Source organism: Callospermophilus lateralis, chromosome 13 (genome assembly GCF_048772815.1).
Source record: "Callospermophilus lateralis isolate mCalLat2 chromosome 13, mCalLat2.hap1, whole genome shotgun sequence".
Taxonomy (NCBI): domain Eukaryota; kingdom Metazoa; phylum Chordata; class Mammalia; order Rodentia; family Sciuridae; genus Callospermophilus; species Callospermophilus lateralis.
The window spans coordinates 39560865-39581848 of NC_135317.1; the positions used below are offsets into that span (position 1 = coordinate 39560865).

The window sequence follows — 20984 nt, forward strand, 5'->3', positions numbered from 1 at the left end:
AACCATGAGTTGGTGAAGCCAGATTGCACAGGTGACATGCAGAGTCTCAGATACAGGGCTGGTAAAACCAGGGAGAGTGTCAGAAAAGACCCCCACCTCAGGAGGAATTTTGTGTCAAGAGACTAAGGAGACTCCTGGATTGTACATCAGAGCACAGAGAATGCGGTCGCCCCACCCCAACAAATTCTCCTGAGTTCTTGGCTTTCTCATCTGAGATCCTTAAAGGCTTCACCAGAGAAACGGCAGTGAATAGTGACTTCTCCAAGGTCGTTCAGAAGCCAGTGGCAAAGTAGAGCAGAAGGTAGACTTCCTAGTTTTTACCCTTGATTCATTAACTTTCCACTTGAAATACTACACTGCATTGAAAAGAGGGATTCAAAGGCTTTAGAGAAATTCAACAAGAGACTATGTGCAAATCAAAAATTGACCTGTAGATGCACAAAAACCTGTATCCAAGTATGTACAGTGACTTTTCAAAACCCAGAAATAACTCAGGGGTCTCTTAGCCAGAATGGACAGTCAGATCATGGGTCATCCAGTGCCACACGCAGTGGGACGCCACTCAGCGACAGGTGGAATGAACTCCTAACACACAACATTATGGGTGAATCTCAGACACACTAAAGTGAATGGAAGAAGCCAGATCCAAAAGGCTGCATACTATACATGTCATTCTGGAACAGATTAGAGGATGCCAGGTGCGAGGTGTCAGGGCAGGTTGGACTGCAGAGTTGCTTGATGGATTGATTATTCTATATCTTTTTTTTTTTTTTTTTTTTAGTACTTGGGATTGAGCTCAGTGGTGAAGGGGCACTCGACCACTGAGCCACATCCCCAGCCCTATTTTGTATTTTATTTAGAGACAGGTCTCACTGAATTGCTTAGCACCTTGCATTTGCTGAGGCTGGCTTTGAACTCCTGATCCTCTTGTCTCAGCCTCCTGAGCCGATGGGATTTCAGGTGTGCACCACCATGCCCTATCTCTTAATTGTGGTAATAATTACATGACTAGATGCTGTTATGAAAGCTCTCAAGTCTGTATGTTAAAAAGAATAAAATTTACCATGGTAAGATATATTTCAATTTTAAAAAACTGTAAAAAGAGAAAAAATAAAATGTAATGTGGCATCATAGTAAGCAGGTAGGAGTGTGGCTGAGCACCAGACTGTCCAGTCTTCAAACTGGGTCCTACCTCTCTATAACTCCTCTTCCTCATTACTATTGTTATTATTTTATTCCCATTAAAGTGGGTATAATAAAAGTAACTTCCTCATGAGATTGTTGCAACAAAGGAGTTTAAGTAGTTCCCTCTTGACCATGAGGAATACATTCCATAACTCCTGGTGCATGCCTAAAATTGAATATGATCTTACCTTGGATATTCTGTTTTTTATGTATTATTGTGATAAAGTTTAACTTATAAATAAGATACAGTAAAGTGTTAATAACTAGTAAAATAAAACAATTATAACAATATACTATCATAAAAATTAGTAAATATGGTATCCCACGTCTAAATATCTTACTGTACTATACTCACCTTTCTTGTGTTGATAGAAGATGATACAATGCCTACATGATAAGGTGATGTGAGATGAAACAGGCATTGTGTTTTAGTGTTTGGCAACTATACAAGTACTGTGATACTATGATAGTTGACCTGATAACCAACATACTGCTGAGTAACTAACGAGTGGATAGCATATACTGTGTGAATACAATAGACACTTCTCAGAACAGTGCCCAATTTAAAAAATACATATTTTAATTTCTGGAATTTTCTATTTATAGATTTATATATTCATAAACATGTGACTACTTTTATGTATCCATGTGTATATTAAATGGATATCTAAATATTTGTTTAATATTTTCAGACCACAGTTGACTGTAAGTAACAAACTACAGAAAATGAAACTACTATAAAGGAGGATTACTATAATTACATTTTAGATGATTAGAATGTTAGCTTTGTGTTTGACATTTCCTGTACAATTATGCAATATATCTCAGGATAAATGCCTAGAAATGCAAATTCTGTGCATTATCACATAAATTAACAAACTATATTCCAAGAAAATCATACCAGTTTATTCTTCCACAAATAGAGCATGTAAGTTCTTGGTCCTCTGCTCTCTTCCAACCCTGCCTAGTTCTAATCTTTTCATCTTTTCAAATTTGAAAAGCTGAAAAAGATATTTCATTGTACATTCCTTTGTACTCCTTTGATGACTAGTGAAGTTGAATATCTTTTGATCATAAGTATTTTTATGTGAGTAATTTTTTTATTAGAATGTTTAGAGTTTTATTAATTTTGAGTTTTTAAAAAATTAAGCATAATAATAATAATTAGCATTCATTTTTACTAGGTACCAGACATTCTACTGAGCACTAAAATATTAACTAGCTTTTGATGGAGCATATACTTTGTAAACATTTCCTTGCTTCTTTCATTTTTCTTTCAACTTTGCTGAAGTTTTTTTATGTTATCTGAAGAAGTTAAAATTTTTTAAATTCCTTTGTCATTTCTGTTTCTGGTCATGTTTAAGGGGGTCTTCCCTTTTGAGTAATTGTAATCATTTCATAAACTAGTATTTTTATGTTCCTGTGTTTCTCATTTACTTGGAAGTTCTTTATAGCAATTCTCATTGTAGAAGTATTCTAAAATAGTAAAAAAAAAAAAAAAAAAATTTGTACCAGGGATTGAACTTAGGGATGCTTAACCACTGAGTCACATCCCTGGTCCTTTTTACCTTTTATTTTAAGACAGGATCTCTCTATATTGCTCACAGCCTTGCTAAGTTGCTGAGATTAGCTTTGAACCTGTGATCCTCCTGCCTCAGCCTCCTGAGCTGCTGGGATTACAGTTGTGTACCGCCGTGTCCGGCTAATAAATGTTTTTTAATTCCAAAATGAAAAAAAAAAAAAAAAGGAGACATCTGCAGCAATTTGTAGCAGTAAACTTCAGCATCCATCCATTTTTCAACAAGGCAGGAGTGAAGTGTGAGAAGATGGTCCCCAGGGAGTGATAGGTGGGAAAGGCTGACAGCTTATGAGATGTAGTGCTGGAGGGGCTGCAGAGACTTCTCCCACGAAGTGACTCTGGGTGCTTCTTGGATACTGGCTCCTCTCTTCCTCCTGTCTGCCTCTTCCATGTGCCCTTTCTCCTAAGAAATCTCCTCCTTCCATCTCCTCCCTGTACCCTGTGCACCTACCCAAACCTCAAAGACACATTCAAAACAAAGCTCATGTTTTCAAATAGCACTTCTTCCAACGCTAAGATTTCTTTCACTGTTAGTGGAATCAGATTCAACAATCCAAGCACTACTTTAAAGGCTTGGCTCTTCTTTCTCACATAAGAATAACAGTTTTAAAGAATGAAATACAAAACAAAGGTGTAATACATCTCCTATGACCTCACATTTTTAGGGTAATTTTTTCTTGCCAACTGATCCTGCGTTTATGCTAACAGCCCTTTTGTTTCCTTAAAAGTACTCAGTTATTCCATCAAAAGCCAAAAGGAAAATAAACTCTGTTTCTCAGGCAATGTGAGGCAATAAGAAAGGCCTTGAGCACTTTGAGAACATTTTTTTTATTGAGTGGAAAGAACCAATTATAGTTGCCAGTTATTTCTTGCGGGGTGGGGGGGGGTGCGTGGGGAGGGCGTGGAAAAAACAGTGTCTATGTAGAGAGAGGGCAGAGTGTTTCTTTTGTTTTTTTTTTTTAGATCTGCCTTTAAGATATTTCTGTAAGGAAGACAAGTAAACATTAGATAACAGCGTGAGACCTATGTTATCTCAAAGTAAGGAAGAAACTTCAGAATTATAAATTCAAAGATCAGCACAAAAATTATTTTGTTTGTAGATTATCATTTAAATTCCTAAGCACAGAATTAAGCAAAAATTTTAAAGGGTATTGTTTCTGTCTGTGTAGGTATACACACAAATATGTACACATACACATAAATGTACATGTACACATGTCTATAGCATATATTAAAGTATATGCATATAAATGTTACATATGTGTGTGTATTTCACTTCATATATATTGCATATATGTAACATTTATATGCATATACTTTAATATATGCTATAGACATGTGTACATGTACATTTATGTGTATGTGTACATATTTGTGTGTATATATATGTGTGTGTGTGTATGTGTGTGTGTGTGTATTAGAGAGAGAGAGAGGGAACACAAGAGAGAAAGAGAAATCATATAGTGCTTATCAAAACCAATCGTATACTTTGGAAAGACAAATTGGTTAGAAACACAAACCATAAATCAATTCTGCTCCCCTAAAGAGATCTGACCAATTTAAGGTCCTGAGTATAAATTCTCTGGCCTTTTCCAGCAGGCACAATACCAAGGTGGTGTCTCAAAAGACAAACATACTTTTGTGGTAGATAACTGTTTTCTTGGCCTCTAAAGAACTGAGGCCACATTCTTATGAAGAAAATTGTGGCCTACTTTGCCAGTTATTTTATTTTTCCAAAGTAGGAAAATTCCCACCCTAAGGCACAGGAATTAAAGTTCCTAAAGGAAAAGTTCTTTTCCTGAGGACCATCAGGTGGTATCTCAAATGCTCACCTCTAAAGACAATCTGGTTGTGACGAATCCTCTATATTACTTTCTAGAATCTGATGCTTGTGTGTGGGGGGGGGGCGGTCTTAATACCTCCAAGTACACAGCAGAATTTAACTATGGTTTATATGAACACATCTGACTGACTCATTTCTTCATCCCTCTCATCTTTTGTATATTATCCCATTATTACTTACTTCCCTACTTAGCAAGCATTTATGAGGTCTCTACTCTGTATCTGACAGGGTACCTGCTAATGTGGTTGCAAAGATGATTTCTTTCTTCTTTTATTTCAACCCATACTATTCTATGAAATACCGGGGACATGCAAACCTAAAGATTTGTGCTTGGAAAGGTTTACAGTCTTGTTTTCTTTGCCCATCCAGGGAGTCCGTTCATAAAATTCACCTGTGATTTATGCAAATTCTACTCTTGCTGTATAAATAGTCATCTTACTCAGAGTCAAGAGCACAGCTTGTAGTTCCTGTTGAATCACTTTTCATAATGGAGCACTCCTGTCTGGTGTCAGGTCAACACATATGGACTCAGGCCAGGGCCATATGTGTTACACTTGTCTAAATATTGGAGTCTGTGATTACACAGGATGGACTGAGTTTATGTTTCTGCAAATCAGTGGCTCCTTTTCCTGTGACATAGCAAAAATGCACTAATATGCTAAAAGAGGCAAATGTAACAAAAATGAATGAGAAAAATCACTGAAAAAAAGTTGAGGTTCTGATATCATCATTTATCCTTATAATATTAAAAATTGGTAGACTTAGGAAACCTTTGTATCTTCAAAGATTTAAGCCCTTAAAAAAGAGTTTTGTTCCATGAGCCATAGTTGGCCATTTGCTTACTGTTTTCTTTAATTTTGCTAATAGTGAGCTCTTTAGATGACTTTTGTTTGACTTATCTGAACATTAGTATATGCATATATGCATATTTTTAAATGCAGAGAGTTGGTGTCAAAATTCTGAGCCTATTGTTGCAATCTGATTGTGTATCTATAAGACATCTCACTGTTTGAGTCCACTTTTTAAATACAAATTTTAACTAGAATTTTTGTGTCTTAGGTTTAATTTTCCCATAGCAGATATTAAAACAAGGACTAGAAAACAGGTAATTGGTTTGAGAAGTGATCTCCAGAAATACTGGTAAGGGAGTAAGGAAGAAAGACATAGGATCTTTTTAAAATTTTTCTTATCAAGGTAGCTGCTGCTATGGGCAGCTGGGGCTCCACCTGAGCAGGAAAATCAGAGGCATGGGGGCAAGCATGTCAGAGGGATAGGAAACTGTCCTAGTTTTCATCTGGTTTCATCCACAAATGGCCAAAAGCCCATTAAGCCCTCAGGTGGAAAGGTGGGTGCTAAGGTGGCTATAAATCATTCTGCTGTGCAAAACCTATTATTCCTATTTAATTATGCTATTAGTTTCCATATTGAGCAACAAACTCAGGTTCCTTCCCCTCCTTTTTGTTTTTTGGGGGTCTTGGGTTTTTTTCTATTTTCAATTCTATTTTATTACTAAAGTGAACCAATTATAATTTCAACTGTTTTCTGCTGGTTGGCTCTTGTTTCTGTGAAGCCCAGTTTTGTTACATCTGAATTTCACTCTGCAGGTTTAGCTATTGTCATTCCCATTTGGGTTGGTTCGCTCCCACCAAGAATAAACATGGTAAATTAGGTTGAAAAAAGTGGGTAGTTTCACCTACGTACTAACCAATCACTGAAACTCCCTGAAACAACTGTGAGTGCTATCCCTCCAAATACTCCAGAATCATCTATTGCTGTAAGCAAGCTTCACCTCTGACCTGATTGTTGAACTTTAGTAAATTTGTAGCATGGCCTTCTTAAGCCTCCGTTTCCTCATCTGCAAAACTATATTAACAATAGAGACTTCCTAACTTCTGGTTAGGAATCAAAGTATATCGTTTAGAAGAATTTTTTTTGTGGAAGTAAACCTTCAATCAATATGAGCTATTTATTATTAACGCTTTGTGATTTAAGATTGTTAGAATATATGTCAGTTATTTCATCAACTGCTGACTGCTTTGCCAAAAGCATACTCACCATCCAAACTACCTATAAAGAACAAATGGTTGTATCCCTCTCCGGGGGTAAAAATCCTGGCTTCATAGGGTTGTGGCTGGTAGGGGCATCATAAGACACTATGCTTAGTGGACACTGAGAACTGCTTTGTGCCTTTTCCTCTTCTAGGAATGTGTACCACTAGTTTGGAGGATAGGAAAAATTTTGTTATGATGAATTTCTTAGGCACTTCTAGAAAGATGGTCTCCCTGAGTGCTGGAGGATTTGATATTAGTTGACTCTCCTGTCATATCTAGTTGTTTATCCTGAAGCTCCAATACCCTTTCCAAAATGTCTTAAGAAAGGTTTGTTCGTTCTTGTTCAGTGGTTCCTACTCTGCAATCAGCGCTTCAGGATGCTCATGTGCTACTTCTGGTTCTGAGCTTAGTACAGGTTGAATACCCCTGATCAGAAGTGTTTAGGATTCCCAGCTTTGGGGGTGTTGGAATATTTCATATACATAATGAGATATCTTGAGGATGGGCACCCAGTCTAAACATGATATTGGTTTACATTTCATATACATTTTATACACCTAACCTGAAGGTAACTTCATAAAATATCTGTAATCATTTTGTGCATGAAATAAAGAATCATAGTGTGGCATTTTCCACTTGTGTTCCATGTCAGTGCTCCAAAAGTTTTGGTGTTTGAAGCATTTTGAATTTTGAATTTTTGGATTAGGGATGCTCAACCTGTAGATTGTTTCTATAAACCGTGCGTGTATTTTTTTTTTTTTTCTGTTTTTTAGATTTACTTGTGGGTGCATTTGGAACAGGAAAAGTAGCTGTTTACAGGTATGTGGCTGGTGGTATGCAAATGTTCTTCTAATTGTTTTAGTTACATTTTCTTTTTATTGTTTGTTTTGCCTTAAAAACCTATTCTGATTATTCTGGATAATACTTAGATGCTCTTTTTAAAATCTGGAGGTATTTTGGCCCTCAATTTTTAGCCTTTCATCCTTCTCTATTTTTATTTTCATACTTGATGACCAAACTTCCAGTCCCTACCAGTGAAACATTAAGTAAGATTTGAAACTCAGAAAATCATAAAATGAGCCACTCTTTAAATATTACTGTATTTGAACTTTTCTTTGTACTTTGGAAATCATTGAAATGTGCCCTCGTAGAGGAGTTTGGGGTGGGGGAATTTACTCTTTACCTTGGCTGCTATAATCAAGTGTGGACACTGAGTTAAGGAATAAAACATACCAGAAGTTGACAGCCTGCAAAATCAAGTGTTGATCAGCAGTTCAAATGCAACAGGCGTGGAAACCAAGCCAGGCCGTTCCACACACTCACTAATTTGTAACCTTGGATAAATTCCTATAACTTTCTAAACCTCAGGTGTTTTATCTCTAAAATGGAATAGCAATGCTGACTTTATTAGGTAACCTTTGTTCAAAAGAATTCAGTGAGAATCTGCATGTGAAGTATTCTGAACAGTAGCTGGTTAGATAGTTGATGCTTAAAATGTTTGGACTTTTCTTTAAAGCATTTATAAGAATTTAAGAAACTATGTCAGGATATTGAGACAAAAGTCAGAGAGCATAAATAGTGGTCCCTAGGCATGTAGGGGCAGGTAGTGCTGATACAGTCAGCTCCCAGAGAAAGTCTGAGGTTAGGTTTCCTGCTGTAGGTGGGTTTTCTTCCTCATCAGTTCCATATAAACTCAATGAGAGCTGATTTATACCAATGACTTTCCACTTTGGGCTCTAGAGAATCAGGCAGTTGGAACTCCCAAAGCTTTGAAGCTTGGGGCTTGGGGTTTGCAGTGGCCACAAAATGTTGAAGAGAAATGGCCCCATGGCCCCAACTGCTACTTTCTTCATCTGCCATTGCTCTTGTGTCAATGCCCTGTTTCCCATGAGCAGCTCCCAGCCAACCACTGAGCACAACAAGGACATAAATAGAAGTTTATTCCTACAAGACATGCAACTCCCCTCACAGGCAACTCTGACCCAAGGACACCCCATCACCCACACCAGAACTTTCTTATTCAACCTTCTCTCCTCCCTTCATCCTTACAGGTATCAAAACTCCAAGCCTCCTCCCTTCACTCCCCTCTTTTCTCGTAGGTGTTTGCCACAATAAATACCTTGGACATCTAACTCCATTTTGTCATCTGCTCTAATAAGGACTGGAGTTAACACAATATTGAAAATAAAAATAATGAAGTACAGATATACAGCATAAAGCACCTTAGGAAAACTCCCAGTAGGCCCCATGTGGTAATGATGAAATTGCTTAAAGCAATGTCCTAAGCAACTTTCTGACCCCCAAGTCAATAGCTCCCTCTTCTATCTTCAGAGAAGACTTACCCAACATGGCGTCACTGCATCCTGAGATATGGTGGCCTGGACTCCTACCGTCATCCTGAAATCTGGTGGCGTTGATTCCCAAGCTTTAAAAATCACTCCACTCACTTCTGTGGTGACTTATTCTCTGGTCTTTTTATCCTCACCTGAGTGGCCAGAATAATACTAACTCCATCAGTTCCTCTCAAACTTTGTTGCATGTTAGAAACACATTCCAATGTGGTTCTTGCCCCAGAGGTTCCCCTTTGGTTGTTGTATGGTGTGGCCTGAGCCTTATATTTCAAAGTTCCCTGGGTGATTCTATTGGGCAGTCAAGATTAAGAACCCCAAACCCCCCCCCCAAAAAAAAACAACAAAAAAAAAGAACCAAAAATGAGTTAAGTACAGAATTATTCTGTAAACCTACCCTCATGTGCTTAGCTAACTCTACAAAGCTCAGATAGAACCTTGTCGATTGAGGTAAAACATTGTCAATGAGCCAACAACATTGTAAAATTCAAATACTTACTGTGAGTGGCTGGAAGATGATGGATTTTCTCAAGCATGAATGTAACTATTCTACCAAATTGTAAAGCAGTAGTTTATACCAATGTAGTCACAATATTGTGAGTCCATTCCATAAAGAAAGCAGGTCGGTGAGTATGGCTACACTTGATAGGCCCACAGCATCCCTTATTGGGATTCATATGCTATCAGGTGTGTTCAGAGGTAGCTAATTGAGTGTGCTACCCTTTAACTCATGCAGAGAACAGAATTCTTGGCACAAATCTGGGAATGTTGGCAGTAGCCTTTGGAAGCAGACTTCTGCCTTTCAGGAAGAGAGCTTCTGCCTGTCGCTGGTGAGGTCCGTTCAGACCCTGTGTTTTCTCCCTGCAGAGCAAGGCCAGTTGTGACTGTGGATGCCCAGCTTCTGCTGCACCCAGTGATTATCAATATTGACAATAAAACTTGCCAGATTCCAGAATCTTTGACACCTGTGGCCTGGTGAGTTCACCCTGTGCTTCTCAACCTCTAATGTGGATTCAGATCACCTTGGTATCTTATTTTTAAAAAATGCAATAGTTCAGTGCAGTAAGTTTGAAGTAGGGCCTGAAGCTTTGTATATCTAGAAAAAGCTTCAAGAGGCCACTGATGCTGCTTGTCTGTGGACCGAGTTTGAGTAGCAAGGAAGTAGTCTTTCAAATGCAACTATGACATGATGCCAACCTTTGGCTAGTTCTCTGACCTTTAGGCTCTGAAATGAGAAGCATCAAAACCTTTGGGCAAATTCCCAGTGAAACAAATCTTGGAGAGATCTCTTTGGCATACTAAAATGTTAATCAAACTAAAAATAAAACAAAATACCTTATCTTGCATTTGCAAATGTTTATGGATGCCACTTTTCAGATATCTCTTCTGTACCCTTCCATGGAACTTTTCTAATAGTCTAGCTTGGGTTAAATCATTGCTTCCTGTGCTGAATGCAGATGTCAGTTTTGTAACATAGCATGTACAACTAGATAGAAGGTAAACCTTACAAAAAAGAGATTGTGTGTGTGTGTGTGTGTGTGTGTGTGTGTGTGAGTATGCTCTAACCTAAATTTTTGTGATCACGAGCTCATTATTAGGAATAGTGGTAGAATCATGGCCCCTTGGCCTGGACCACAGGAGAATATTGCTTAGCCAGCTTTCATGTGAATTGTGCCAGTCACATGAAAGGAGGACAAAATGAAACTAGATTATATCAAAACCCAAGAAAATAACCCCTTGTATTTCAAGAGTAGGTTCTTAAGGGTCAGAGGTCACTATATTGGATTATGCCAACTGGGCTTATCTCCTGGAAAATCAATAAATCCCTGAGGTGTTTGAGATTTGCCCTCATTTTCCAGGAGATGCGGTCTAACTCAGGCGGTATGTTCAGTTTCTCAGAATGTCAGAATGTAGAAAAGGCCAGTCGTGACCCAAAGAAGTCGTTTCTAGCCCCTGTTAGTATGTTACTGGTGGCCTTTCGACAGGAGTTCATATCAAAGTCAACACTTGAGGATGGAGGGTGGGGGATCCAGAAGACCCCGAATAATTCTTTGAAAAACATCCTGTTGCTGGGAGCTCCTATAGCGGGCAGGCATGTCCTCTCCCTTAACTGCTTTTGAAAGTAGTTGGGAAATGCCCTGAGCACATTTTTAAATGGTTTAAACCATAAAATAGTATAATGAAAACCTGATCTGAGAAAATATGTGAAAGAGCCAGCATTTTCCCTTAGCCTGGCATGATTAAATGAACATTAAGTGAACTGTGAGTGCTACTTGAGTGAGAGTATTAAAACTTTAATATCCCCATGCAGTCTTCTCTAACCCTGTGGATTTCTAGAAGGAATTCCTTCAACATGGACAGCACACTCTGGTATAGAATGTGGTGGTTTTGAACGAGATAATTTTTTTTTTCCTAAGGACTTTTAGTTCCATGGATAGTTTCCTTAAGATTTAAGTAGTTTTATGGAACCTGTTTGGTTTTACAGAAAGATTATTACTTTTTAACCAGAAAATGTTCTTTTAGTGAGCAATTTTCCTATTGCATTAAGTCATTTTATTAAGATGAGATGCGATTCTTATGTAGACAAATTATATTACATTCCTTTAAAGTTATTTATTTAATTCTATTGCACATGTTTCCTGAAAGGCATTTCATTTTCATTTGCAAAATTTATGAGTGGGCCTGTAATCCCAGAAGCTCAGGAGGCTGAGGCAGGAGAATTGTGAGTTCAAAGCCAGCCTCAGCAAAAGTGAGGCACTAAGCAACTCAGTGAGTCCCTGTCTCTAAATAAAATACAAAAACAGGGTGGGATGTGGCTCAGTGGTCAAGTGCCTCTGAGCTCAATCTCTGGTACTGAAAAAAAGAAAAAAAAATCTGAATGGTACCTCAGAGTATAAAAAATATAGAGATAGCAGTTGTTTTAGTATACAATGTGTCTCTCTCATTCTTTATAGTTATTGTTATTATTCTGATAATTTAGCATAGTTTTTCCAAAGCAATTGAAAGTCCTCTGTGAATAACCTTTTACTGTAGATCTGAAATGGTTCTTCACTTTCATCAATATAGATTTGTCTTTCCTTTTTTTTTTTTTTTGGGGCACTGGTAATTGAATCCAGGGGCACTTTACCACTGACCTACAACCCCACACCTTTTTATTTTTAATTTGTACAGGGGCTTATTAAGTTGCTTAGAACCTTGCTACATTGCTGAGGCTGGCCTCAAATTTATGATCCTCCTGCCTCAGCCTCCTGAGTTGCTGGGATCATAGGCATACAGGCATGTATAACCAAACCCAGCTTATTGTAGATTTCTGTCTTTCAATTGGCTGTGTAGCTTTATAAGATATCTGCTATTGGCTTTCTAAGTTAGAAAAAGAAAAGGAAATCCAACTCAGTAAATATTAGCATAATTAATTTTAACAAATTAGAAAAAAAAACTAGTGGAAATTTGCATTTTATAAATGCAAAATTAACTAGTCAATTTACCAATCTGGAAAATAACAACAAAAAGCCTTTCCAGATTTAAGTAACTTTATGTAAAATCTAATATTTGCCATCATCAAAAAAGGATTGAATTGGCGAGAGTGAAAAATGAATTATTTTGTGCTTTTAAATCAAGTTTCATATTGATTTGATTTTCTTCTCATCATACGTGGATAGCTATGAGCAGACTCATATCACAGGATCATTATTTCAACCGCGCATAGGTGGCAATTAGTATGAGGATTGTGTCTTGTCCTGACCATATCAGAAGCACTGTCTGTGAACAGTTTCATTTAGATTTATGTGATGAGGGGTCTGGATTGATTTCATGGTTGTTGTTCCAATCAGACCTATTCAGAATAATGGGCCATGCCGAATATGATTATAAATTCAATAATGGTTCACAGCTTTTCCTGACAACCCAAGTATACTTTATAACTATGTACTAACCTGCAAGTGGTCCTAATTCTATGGTATATAAAACACATGATGTCTGTGCATGGATCTGTAGATAACAGATTTTTTTTCTGTGTTTTAGATGAATATGCCAGTCCACTGCAAAATTAGTCTGAGGTTTTTCTCTTTAGATTAGAACAGAGTTCTTAGAAACTTGTGACAAAGATTTTTTTTCTGCTAAAGACATCTCTAAAACAACAGGTTTTAAAGATGCTATTGTCAGTAATTCAGTAAGTTGTATAGTGATTATATTAAGCTTCATGAAAAATGTGAGTCATCCAGTTGTTAATGATATTGAAGGAACAGAAACAGGAAACTAAGAAATATAGACGGAGACTAACATATAATCCATAAATCAACAGTAACCCTTCAGTTGATAACCTCATTTACCAAATACCTTCTCACAGAGTGGGAATAATGTCTACTTCCATAGCTTTAATTTCTTCCTTTTCCCAGATCTATATTGCTTTTGAACTGTTCGTTTTAAACAAAACACTATCTCCAAAATTGTTTTAATTAACACATGTCAATCATTTCATTACAAATATGAATTTATCTTCTAAAAGCTAATGAGCTTTGTCTATGCAGAATAATGATAAATAGAATAAAGGTCAATAGATGACTTTAACAAAAAAGTTGTGCACAGAAAAAATTCCATTTTTGGAAGCCGGACCAGCTACAAAATTTAGAGATGTGATTGACTAGTCATTGTCCTTGAATACTTCTAATTGAAGTAGAAGTGCACCGGAATTTGTGATTTCTCTGGGGAAGTGGTATAAACACTTGTAATGGCATAGACATCTCGGGAAACTTTTGACTTAATGGTATGTGGCGAATTATTTACCCTGAAGGGAGACATTGACTGGGGTCACAGAGATAGATGAATCCCAGATGTGACACATTTTCATTATGTTTGACACAGGAAGCCGACATATAATTAAAGTATGATTGGGGCTTATTTACTTTGTTTGAATTCTGTGGAAATATTTAAATAATGCTGTAGTATTTTGTTGGTAAAATCTTTAAGACTGTCATTAAATCATAATGAGTATTTTCTTATATTTTTTACTTCCTTTGAAATGTGGAAAGGCTCCATCTTTTATGCTATTAGTTAGAACTTAAGAATTTTTCCAAGAGGAAGGTAAGAACATTCAACAAACTCAGGAGGAGACAATGGGATGTTTCTCATTCCCCCTGTGGTCACAGACCAGGGCCAAGTGCAGGTCATCCCACAAGCCATAGCAAGATATTTCCTTGGATTAGGATTCACGCAGGTTCATGGCAAAACTGTAGAGTGTCTTCCGTGTACATCTGTCCTCTCATCACTGTCTTCATAGAAAATATATATATATATATATATATATATATATATATATATATGAGAGAATTTTTAATATATATTTTTTTAATTTTTGGTGGACACACCATCTTTGTTTTATTTTTATGTGGTGCTGAGGATCAAACCCAGTGCCCCCGGCATGCCAGGTGAGCGCGTTACCATTTGAGCCATATCCCCAGCCCAATAGCCTATATATTGTGCCTACCTAGCTAGACAGCAGCCTGAAGCTCCTTATTTTCTTTCTCTTGTCCTCCCTTTTCTTTTTCCTCTACTGCCAGTCTTACCCCGCATCTAGCGTGCTACCACCAATTTCCAGTCCTTCCAAGCAGAGTGGGCAATGTAGGTTAAACAGAGTGTGCTATTCTATGCTTTTTAGGATTCAATTCACACTATTTAGCATGACTTCAAAGCCCTGTTTCCCATCATTTCACCAAGTCAGCTGTGCCTCCTCCAATTTCCAAATCTTGCTGGATGCTGTAACCACACTGGATCTTTCAGTGTTGCAGATGGGGCCATGTTCCTACTAATCCAGGCTTTGCCATTACTATCCACCACTGTCCTGCCTTGTTCTTCACTCCATTGCATATGACAGATATTTATATGTATCCACTGCATAAAAGCTGCCGGGTATTAGTTGATCAATTGTTAAATCAGTTGAACTCTAGTAATTTTTTCAAATATTACTTTCCTATGGCCAGTTACCTGTCTTAATTGCATTGGTGTTGTGGCAGACTTGTGGGAAACATACATGTTTGTGTGTGTGTGTGTGTGTGTGTGTGTGTGTGTGTACCATTAAAAATATAAAGGGAAAATTATGTGTTCGTTTTAATGGGGGAAAAGGATAGGAAGATTTCTACTTCAGATTCAAAACTGTATTAACCAATCAATTATTGACTATTTTTTTATAGCTTTTCTTTAAGAGTATGTGCATCTGTATCTGGTCAGAGCATTTCAAACACAATAGGTGAGTATACTCCTGTACTGTACCAAGAAAACTGAACAGTAATCATCTCTCTACATAGACTATATAAAACTAAAGATCCCTTGCTCAACACCCAGATTTCTATTGCACTTTTGGAGACTTGTACATAATATTACTTCAATAACTGGTATTACTATTATGTATAAAGTATATAATTGTGAGGAAAATGACAATCTAAAAATGTTACAAATAAAAACGTTACAAAAAAAATTTGAGCTTGGAGAATACTTTGTGACTTTGTTTTTCAGTTCATGTATGTGTTTGATCTCAGCTAATTGGAAAAAAAAATATTTCCTGAATAAGCAATTTAAAATAAGAATTCATATCTGAATACTTTTCCTCCCCTGATTCTATTCAGCCCTGACAGCTGAGGTGCAGTTAGATTCCCTGAAACAGAAAGGAGCCATTAAAAGAACACTCTTCCTGGGTAACCATCAGCCCCATCTCCTCTTCCCTCTGGTGATAAAGCGTCAGAAATCCCTCCAGTGCCAGGATTTTGTCGTTTACCTTCGAGTAAGTGTTGCAGAAATCATTTTCGTGGCCTCTTACATGCAAATCTGAATTCCAGTCATTTTCCCCCATGTAGTCATCCTATTTGTCTCCAGAGATCCCCATCTATTTTCATTTTCATAGGAGGAAACTTCAAGGTTGAATACTCTTCCTGACCCTGACTTCAACTAACCTAATGATCTGTTGCTCTTAATTTCTAAGGCTTCTTTCTGTTTTGAACAAAATCTTGATAACAGCACTCAACTCAGGTGGTTTTCATTTCTAAGTGCCTCCCCTCTAAAGATCATAAAAGTTCAATACAATTTATTTGAGTTTTTATCCAATGCAAGTATCATGTTAGATTTTTATCAGTATGCATTTCAGAGCCAACTTAGGAAAACATTAGGCATTCAAGGCTTTTATTAAAAGTAATTTATAATTATGATTTTTAAAAGTAATATGTTTTTACAACTCTAAAACCTACCATGAAATTTGAAAAGTCCAAATATTTATAACGCAAGTATCAACCTTCACCTTGCCAGTGGTTGGGTGATGGTCATTTATTCTCATTTCTTCTCCCCTAAGGGACTGGTTAGCAAGAGGAACCCTAGGAAAGACCAGAGATTCACAGCCACATTCACACGTGAAAAGCCAGGCATGACTCACACCGCTTACTATGGCCTTAAATGGCACAACTAAAGGGTGACAGGCCCCATGCGTGCTTGCTACTGGGTGTTTAGCCTCTCCTTGGAAAAATTCTGTGCCTTTTATCAAGGGAACGTGAAATGTGCTGAAGCTGTTTTGAAGTTCATGCAAGCCAGGCCTTAAAGAAATAATAAGGGAGGAAGAGAATCAAGATGTTTTTTTCCCCTGAGCCTAAGAGTACTCATAAATTATGGCAATCTCCTGAAAACAAAAATCCTAATTCTTGATGGTTTTCATTGCATTTACAGTATATAAGTGTAATATTTTGCTTTGCAACTTGACTGATTTTGTGTGAGTTGTTGACAATCTAGAGATCCCAAAGTTTCCCTCTAGAAGCACATGTTGGTGAAGCTGGAGCTCTAAATGATTGCATCACTGAACATAAACTAACTACGCTAGCTACTATATACCACATAAATCAGCATGTGTCTAAACCTGTTGCCGTGGTCGTTGCTCTATCAGTCACTTTCACTGAGCAATGTCGAGAGTTGCCTGCCTTTTGCAGACCAACATCTTGCAGCTATTTCACGGAGCCTCTCTTGAGCTTGTGGTTATTTTTCCTAGGATGAAACAGAATTCCGAGATAAATTATCTCCAATCAACATTAGTTTGAATTACAGCTTGGATGAATCCACCTTTAAAGAAGGCCTGGAAGTGAACCCAATACTGAACCACTACAGGGACAATGTCATTACTGAACAGGTATGTCCTCGATGAACTTTGGTGGCACTTTTGACAGGTAACCTCTGGGGGGTGCGGGTTCCTGTGACCTGAGATGAAGGCTGGCCCCTGATGTTTTCCTTCCTGTATATAGTTATGCAACATTTGGGAGTTTTTTCTTTTTTCTAAGAGTTTTTTCTAACATGTTTCCTGAAACACCGCATCCTGATGTTTTCTGAAGCCCCTCCCCTTATGCAACCAAGATTTAATTTGTTCAAAATGTGGCAGTAATAGAAGCAACACAGCCTATAATACTCAAAACACTGACACATATCATACTTGACAGACATTTCAGAATGGATTGGAATTAGACAACAAGGTAAACTAGCCCATGTTGAGAGGTCACCTCATAACCTAGGGTACAGGACTGGGTAGAATCGGACATCATGAGATAAAAGCTTTGGTTTAATTTTTGGAATTGCTTGGAATTTTCAAGAGAAAGGATATGATTCTGGTTTTCCCAGATTATTCCTGATGTGTGGTTTGTACAACACAGGCTCACATCCTGGTGGACTGTGGAGAAGATAATCTGTGCGTTCCTGACTTGAAGCTGTCAGCTAGACCGTGAGTTTAAATAAATAAATGTGTGCATTCTATCCAACGAAATACAGGTGTTTATTTAAAGTTTCTCTGGAGAAGGTACACACTTCCAACTGGAGAAAAAAAAAAGCAACTTACTTGAAATTCTTGAGTTTGGCAACACTTTGGGTTAACCTGGGGTTTGGTTATTTCTTTGTCATTGGCATCAAGTGACACCTTGAGATTTTGCCTGAGCTATTTCGTCTTTCAACAAAAGTTTAAAAAAAAATGTTTTTTTGTTAAAAGTAAACTCACATACAGGGTGACTGGGGTTATATTTACTTGCCTGAGTCAAGTGGGCAAAGCATTCAGAGAGGGGGGTTCTATCTACACCTTAACCAAACTGGTTTTCACAGCATGCATGGCTCAAAGCCATACTTAAAACTGTCAAAACAAAATTCATTTTAACTTGCTGGAAAAAAAGGAACTTAAAATTCACAGAAGGGTATAAAGTATAAGATGTCAGAAAGTCAAATAAGAATCAAAGGGCTTCCTAGTTGTCAGTAACTGGGGGCCCAGACTCCAGCATCTGTAATTTCAGAAAGAATTCAGACTGAGATATAAAACATCCTCTGGTAGCAAAAGCAGATTTGTGCTCCTTCCTCTCCCAGAAACTATGGTTACTGCCATAGTTTGGAATCTATATGGTAATTTCTCAAGGGAACTTTGCCCAAACTTCATAATTTACCAAGTGTCAAAAGCAATGGATTTGAGTGAGGGTCAAAAGTGGAAGAGTCATTTCTAAATGTTGGTTTGATTTGAAGTTCAAAGTGAATTAAGGTTCTTCAAAATTCCTTCAAAACCTTCTATCAGCCATTTAGGATCCTGTTTGATCTGCCCGTTTCTTCCTTTTTATCATAAGTGTGTCATGTCCCTTCTTACTTTCTAAACCATCTCTCTTTTTTCTCATAACCTATTTTCTTCCTAATATATGTTTTCAGCCGTGTTCTGAAGTTGCTTAATTCTGGCTTTTAAGCCAAATGTTAATTTTGCAGAATTTTTTGCTAGCAGGTTGCTAAGTATATTGGTAGCTTGGAATTAACTGCAGTGAGACGATTTATACCATTGGAATTCACAAATGCTATAAATCAGTTTTCTTGTGGTTTGGGATCTGGTTGTCAAACATTCCCAGCATCCCACTGGGTGTTTTTCTGCCATTCCCAACCAGACACAGTTCTCCTGACTCTTCCTGCCACTCCTTCCTGATGACCTATCTTCTTTGTTGAAGTTCTAGTTTAGTATTTGCTCTGTCCCTTTTCCCTCCTAAATTATTTTAAAAGAAAATCCATGGAGTCAGAGAAATAGAATAAACTAATCATTCTTCCTAAACTACATTTTTTAGAGATAAGCACCAGATTATCATTGGAGATGAAAATCACCTTATGCTCATAATAAATGCAAGAAATGAAGGGGAAGGGGCCTATGAAGCGGAACTCTTTGTAATGATACCAGAGGAGGCGGATTATGTTGGCATCGAACGTAACAACAAGGTAATGCCTGAAAATTATTTGAAGTAAGGAGCTGGATATGCTTTCAAATTCACATATGTTAAGTAGGGTCATCAAGGCTGAATGAGTTTCTTCCTAACTGAGAGAGAACAAAATGGTACCTTGCTCTGTCAAATCATGGTAGGATGAAGGGTTTACACGGTGGTAATGTCTATCTTTGCCACAGTACAAAGGTAAGTTTGCCAAAGACTGAAAGCTGAAGCAAGGAAGAGAACAGAGCTGGACAAATGGTAGATAAGCTAATATCCCAGGCTAACTCCCCATCCTTGTGGGATTTTCAAGGTTTGTTTTGAGTTCCTTTTAGTTCCCAGCAGGTCACTAGAGCCTGGTTTTGATTATTGGTTTGGGGAAAAGGTCCAGCCAGTCTTGCTGAGCACTGATAACAACCTGGACAGGAACTGGAAAGGAAACTAGTAAATTTTTCTTTCTTCTTGGTCCACTATGGGATTGTGACCAGGAAAAAAAAGAAACTGTTCCTATGTTTTTATGTTTGTTAAAATGACACTAATGCTATTTATCCTCTTTATATTCGTTATCAGACATGAAATTTCCCACCTCAATGTATCCTCTGCTCCTACAGTGTTCTTAATCACTTGGTCTAGAAAACCATTATGAATTCATTATAGATTAATCAAGAGTCCCTCACTTTCAGAAGTATACAAAACTCACAATTGAGAGTAGAGACCAAGTTCCACATTTCTTTCAATAGGAACAGGCACATCATAGGCACTCCTTAAATACTTGTTGAAGGATTTATATAACTAAAGTTTATTAAATGTCTTGCTGGTTTCCAAATACTGAAACCACTAGGAGTTCTAATGATTTTTTTCTAATGATTAAGGAGTTCTAATAATTTAATAAAAAGGGATTCCTCTGTTTTGATATTGCTATTTTAAAGCCATTTTAATACTTAGGGAATATGAAACACTCTGTTAGCACTTCTGGTTTCATGGAATTTTGTTTTAATTGAATTATCTTTTCCCTGTAAAGGAAAAGAAGAATCCAAATGAATAAGAATCAAGTATCTTTGACTCATTTAAAATTATTATGAGTTTCAATGGAAGAAATTCATAGAACAAATATCTCCAAGTTCATCAAGTTGTATCCATTGAATATGTATAGCTTTGGGTGTGTCAATCATACCTCAATAAAGGAGTTAAAAAAATGGTCCAAATTTTTTCTCTTTTCCATGTCAGCAATGAGACTGGGAAGAGGAAAATTCATCCCATTTCTTTTCAGAAGTGTATGAAGCTGTACAACCTGTTCCTTCCTGCCCCCATTTCAGACATGAAAATCAATTTGTTCCCTCATTTCTCCAGTGAATGGCCTATAATCATTTCATTTTCTTCTTCCTCTAGTTTTCCTTACTCATTTCTCCATTAAAGTTACTTCAAGATATAAAAAAATGAGAATAAGTGGAGCACTTTTATGTATGCTTATAAAGATGGCGTTTGATGACCATTTTGAGTTGAAAACTATCATCTTGTAACAAACCTCTACAAAGAAAGAAAAATCATCTATAAATACTTATATGCAAATAATATGTGAGCAAATTACAAAAATGAAGCTCAAGTGTGATATTTTTTAAAATGTTCCAGAGCTCCACTCACATTTTTGTTTTGATTTCCTTTGTGTCACTCCACCCCTGACTTCATTAAACAAAACATCCATGTTCTTTTAGCAAAACTTTCAGCTGACTGTTCCCTTGGTTGCAATGG

At 37.2% G+C, this 20984-nt stretch overlaps 1 protein-coding gene across 1 annotated transcript in view; it reads left to right on the forward strand.

Annotated features, from left to right (window-relative positions):
• Itga8 (integrin subunit alpha 8) overlaps positions 1 to 20984 on the forward strand; it is a 168056-nt gene that overhangs the window by 76954 nt on the left and 70118 nt on the right. Inside the window, exons 14-20 of the mRNA XM_076873117.1 lie at positions 7432 to 7477; positions 9874 to 9981; positions 15192 to 15247; positions 15624 to 15778; positions 17024 to 17161; positions 17676 to 17743; positions 19101 to 19248. Of these exons, the coding sequence (XP_076729232.1) occupies positions 7432 to 7477; positions 9874 to 9981; positions 15192 to 15247; positions 15624 to 15778; positions 17024 to 17161; positions 17676 to 17743; positions 19101 to 19248 (719 nt within the window). The remainder of the gene's footprint in view (positions 1 to 7431; positions 7478 to 9873; positions 9982 to 15191; positions 15248 to 15623; positions 15779 to 17023; positions 17162 to 17675; positions 17744 to 19100; positions 19249 to 20984) is intronic.